We start from the raw sequence: 4,621 nt of genomic DNA, 5'->3' as shown, positions 1-4,621 counted from the left end.
ATTTATATAATAGTACGGATTAGAAAAATTAGAGCCCCCCAAAGGTTTAGGATCGAATTCAAAATACAGAACCAAGGTATGCATCTCATGCACAATCTCAACTTGATTAACAACAATTTAATAATTCACAGGAATGCCAAATAAGCCAGCTAGCTAGGTTTTTGGGATTATTGATGACAATTACTAGCAAGAGTTAGGTATTCCTGTTTGTAAAGAAAGTAAAAGTTCTTTACGAAATGTTACGAAAGATCACGTGAACAGTACTGAATGCATCAATGGGAAAATAACCATGCACCCAAAAAAAAAATCAAAGACATCGCCATAAACAGCAACAACCACAACTAGGGTCATCTACACTCACTCAAAAGAGTCAAAACCCTTCCAAATTTCCCATGTAAATAAGTAGCAAATTAAGCGTCCGCACTCTTCCTTAGTCGTACTTGATCCTCTGTGTTTCTGAGTTTTTTTAATTATGAGGTCATGTAGTTATCATGAATTCAGACATATATCAGAGTACTTCAACTCAAGAACATTACATTTCAAAGGAGACCTCTGTCTCATCAATCTTTTTCACCTATTTGGGCGCAACGCCTTCTTTACCGTTAAATTATTCACGTTATGTTTCGGAAAGATGCCTTTTAACACTAGCATACGGACTTACTGACCAGTGACCACCTATATATCTGACCTCGCTCCTCACAGCTCACCCTCTCATCATTCAATTGCAATTCGCCGATCGAGACCAATCCAACCCACATATATAGAGGCCGCAAGAGTGATAGGGGGGGGCCTCAGCTTTCTTCACTGCTACGCTGCCTAGTTTTTATTAAGGTGGGCAGAGGAAAACACGACTAGTAGGATGAGCCCCAGTTAAGTTCCTTTTCCTTCTCTTCCATTCTTTGTCTTTTACCGATACAGAAGAGGTAGCAGGTGGTACTGATCATTGTATTATGCCACCCTCTTATTAATCCCCCCACTCTCTTCCTATGTTGTATTTTGGCCACACCTCTATATATATTTCTACATATTTGTATATGTATTCAGAGAGAGAGAGAGAGAAAGACAGCGAAATAGAGAGTTGTCGGTTGCATACGTAAATGGAAGAGTGTGGGATCAAAGGTCTCCGTCTGGTCCCAGTAGTCCTGCTCCTATGGAACTGACATATGCCTTCCCTTTCTCACGCCTTGTGCTGACTTCTTTCTAGTACTAAACCTCTTTCGCTCTCTATAAAAACTAGACACAAAACTTTGTTGCTCCCCAAAAGTGAAGTAGGAAGAAGAACCTCACAGTTTCTCTCCCTCCTCCTTTCTCTCTCTACGCATTCACTTTTTTGGCGACCTAAAAGATCAGGAAGAATAGAAACTTACAACACTCAGCGTCACGCCTTCCTAACTCAATAATCAGGGCCGGCTCAATGGTAAGGCCATTGAGGCCATTGCCTAAGGCCCCCACCCTATGTAAGGCCCCCAAAAATATAAATATATATTTTTTAATTTAAAAATAAAAATAAAAACCATTTCATTAAATAAAATTTTAAATAATTTTTATAGTTTTCAATGTGTGCAAAGCCTCATAATACTAAATTTAACATTTAATACAATTAATTTTTTTTTATATAAGTAATACAATGAATTATTTATATTTTAAATAATTTTTTTAAGATCTTACTAAATTGAGGCACAAAATCTGCATTGAGACCTCATTTTAAGTTGTTGTAAATATATATTCACAAAAACTGTATTTAAAGATTTTAAATAAAATTTCATTTTATTGTAAAGTTTGAAAATATTTCATATAATAATTTATATTTTATTGTATTATAATTATGAATAACTCACTTAAATTCGCCTTAGGCCTCAATTTGTATTGAGCCGCCCTTGACTCAATTTCATCCCTTACACCATTAATAGTACTTCTCTTTGTGGTCCTGCCACTCAAATTACCAGGTCCATATTGCATAGAAACTTTGGGTCGATCTGAGGAAGAGTTGCAGAAAAGTGGAGCTGCCGAATATGGACTGGAATGGGAGTTTAATTAGACCCTTCGTTACCCGACCAGAATCTTCTTTAAGCTTCCTCTACAACTATAACTACGACCATTTTCCAGGTAAAGTACTCGGTTTCTCAGTACACTGACTATTTTCTCAATTATCGTCTTGTATTCCTTTGACTTTTCCATGCTTCGAAGGCTGATCAACGAGATGCACTCTCTTTTTGTTTCCAAACTTATTTCTTTATTGACTATGTTCGATCTAGCTAGCTTCTTGATCACTAGTACTATGAATACTAGCGTTGGAACCATATTTTTCTGCTTTAATTACTTTGAAATTTTGAGTTGCTCGATAAATGTTCATCTGCTCATCTCTTCTCCTTCAAATAATTCTAAGCCACTGGTATATGCTTCATTGGAGAAGTCACAAGTATAGATGGACATGTGAGGCTAAAGATCGGGCTTAAAACACCATTGAAATCTATTGACAGTTTGAAAGGGCAAGTAAAAAGGGGCAAGAAAGAAGCGTTATTTCAAGCTTAATTCCTTGCACACCCCTTAATTAATCTGCTTTACTTATGCAGGAATGGAGGTGAAGCATCCAGCAGTGGTGGACTCGGCTCATGGGATGGTGCCGACAATGGACAAGAACAGCAACTATGGCAGCTGCCAGGAGAAGAAGAAGCGATTAACGAGCGATCAGCTAGATTCACTGGAAAGGAGCTTCCAGGAAGAGATAAAACTGGACCCTGATAGGAAAATGAAACTGTCCAAGGAGCTAGGGCTGCAGCCTCGCCAAATCGCTGTTTGGTTCCAAAATAGGCGCGCTAGATGGAAGGCTAAGCAGCTTGAGCACCTATACGATGCACTTAAGCAGGACTATGATGTCATCTCTAGGGAGAGGCAGAAGCTTCAAGAGGAGGTATGTATGATATTTTGATCATATATAGTACTGCAAATTAAGCTAGCTCTCGTTTTCTGATTGTCTGCATGCAAGGTATATACAGTCTGCATAAAGTATATTATTCATCAGTACCATCATCTCTTTTCTTTTTTCAAAAACATAGCTCAGCATTTTTCTTTTGATTACTTTTTTCATCTATTTTTAGTTTGAAAATTATAATATTTGAAATTCACCATGTGTTACTGGCTAGCTAGCAATATCTAGTGGCTGTGGGTGAATATTTTTCAACATTTCGATAATTTCTTTTTTCGATCGTTATAAGTTTATTGACTAGCAGCTTCATGACCAGGCCGCATGTAGAGTTAGACGACAACATTATTATTCCCTCTTCAATCCGTGTTGGAGACAGGATCTGATCTAATGATACTGCATGCATTGCTGGCATATATATGAGTCAATAAATTATTACAATTATAATGCCAGACATTTCTAAATAATCAGTTAAAAGTTAAATTTAATCCCTGCAAATCTTATATACCATTTAACGATCCATTAATTCTTTGTAACATTGTAATGAAAAGATTAAAAATTAATGTGATTTAAACAATCCATAACTTTCAGCTTTCGAAATTTTAAAAAAGAGACAAATTAAATGAAAGCTTAATATTGAAATTATAAATTAAAGACGTATATACGTGGTGCGTGATATATAGTTCTAGTTATTTTGTGTTGACATGATATGCTAATTAGCTGAAAAAAATATATAAAGACGACCACAACAATATCCTTGTCTGTGTCCCCACTCTTTAAAGAGTTTGTCAGTGCCCCGATATGCTTTAGCTTGCTTTCCATCAACGAAGCCGCCGGCCTCCTTTCTATTCAATATAAGACATTAAAAACAAAGAAGATTATAATTAAATGTGTCATAATTTATCGATCGACCCAATAAAACAATAGAGTAATTGGCTGGTTGTACTGTACGTAGGTTATGAAATTGAAAGCTATGCTGAGATCAGAGCAGCAAGCAGGAGGGAGGAAGCAAGCTGGCTCCACGGGCTACACAGAAATCTCTGGAGAAGAGACGGTGGAGAGCACATCTATTGCCATTAATGGCTCTAACAAGACAAGATCAGGAGGAGGAGGAGGATCAGCGAGTCAGCATCATCAGATTAATGCAGACTGCAACTATCTCTTCAATGTGGAGGAGTATAACCCATTATCTCCTCCTTACTGGCCGGGTGGCCTCCCTTCCTATCCCTCCTAACTATTTGGCTGTTTGATTATTAGTTGTTCATATTCAGCTTAGAGCGTGTTCTTTAGCTTATTAGTAGGACCGATGCATGCATGAGACCCACTTGAAGAATTGCTATACATATCGATGATCAGCACATGAGTACTGAAAAAGACGCTAGCTAGCTGTCGTCTCCAGGATTTTCATTAACCTACCTATTTACTTGCATGATCATGCTCTAATTGTTTTTCTTTCCTTAAAACTTGATGATAATGTTGACTTTATTGACTTCTGAATTATTGTGGCGTGGTTTCAACAGTACTATGTTTGGATACCAAGTAATTGTGAGAATCATTATAACATTGAGGTCAGACATGCATCTTCCTAACTTGGGGTTGGCCCTATCTCCACTATACACAACGGTTGCTAATTCTCCAACAAATGCTTATAAGCTTGTCTGGATATTTAACCCAACTGATTCGTCGGTGCAGTATTCT

General features: G+C 37.3%; 1 protein-coding gene across 3 annotated transcripts; it reads left to right on the top strand.

Annotated features, from left to right (window-relative positions):
- The first annotated feature begins 854 nt into the window (after positions 1-854).
- On the top strand, positions 855-4,352 carry LOC118343707 (homeobox-leucine zipper protein ATHB-22-like). 3 transcript variants are annotated; one of them, XM_035688586.1, is made up of 4 exons: positions 855-869; positions 1,947-2,106; positions 2,574-2,911; positions 3,879-4,352. In XM_035688586.1, exons 2-4 carry the CDS (start codon positions 2,013-2,015, stop codon positions 4,155-4,157), a joined length of 711 nt encoding a protein of 236 aa, XP_035544479.1. In that variant the 5' UTR covers positions 855-869; positions 1,947-2,012; the 3' UTR covers positions 4,158-4,352. The 3 variants fall into 3 exon arrangements, with proteins under 3 accessions (XP_035544479.1, XP_035544478.1, XP_035544480.1); XM_035688585.1 differs by lacking the exon at positions 855-869 and adding an exon at positions 1,044-1,457; XM_035688587.1 differs by lacking the exons at positions 855-869; positions 1,947-2,106 and adding an exon at positions 2,336-2,489.
- Positions 4,353-4,621: the final 269 nt, after the last annotated feature.

The sequence above is a fragment of the Juglans regia genome, chromosome 3 (assembly GCF_001411555.2).
Source record: "Juglans regia cultivar Chandler chromosome 3, Walnut 2.0, whole genome shotgun sequence".
Classification (NCBI taxonomy): domain Eukaryota; kingdom Viridiplantae; phylum Streptophyta; class Magnoliopsida; order Fagales; family Juglandaceae; genus Juglans; species Juglans regia.
The sequence above is the reverse complement of the archived record's forward strand: the minus strand, read 5'-3'. Positions and strand labels throughout refer to the sequence as shown.

Excerpts from the sequence above, each read along its gene's own strand:
- LOC118343707 (XM_035688586.1), top strand. The coding sequence starts at position 2,013 with ATGGACTGGAATGGGAGTTTAATTAGACCCTTCGTTACCCGACCAGAA. Across the intron at positions 2,107-2,573 it reads TAACTACGACCATTTTCCAG|GAATGGAGGTGAAGCATCCA; the intron begins GTAAAGTACTCG and ends TTACTTATGCAG. Across the intron at positions 2,912-3,878 it reads GGCAGAAGCTTCAAGAGGAG|GTTATGAAATTGAAAGCTAT; the intron begins GTATGTATGATA and ends TACTGTACGTAG.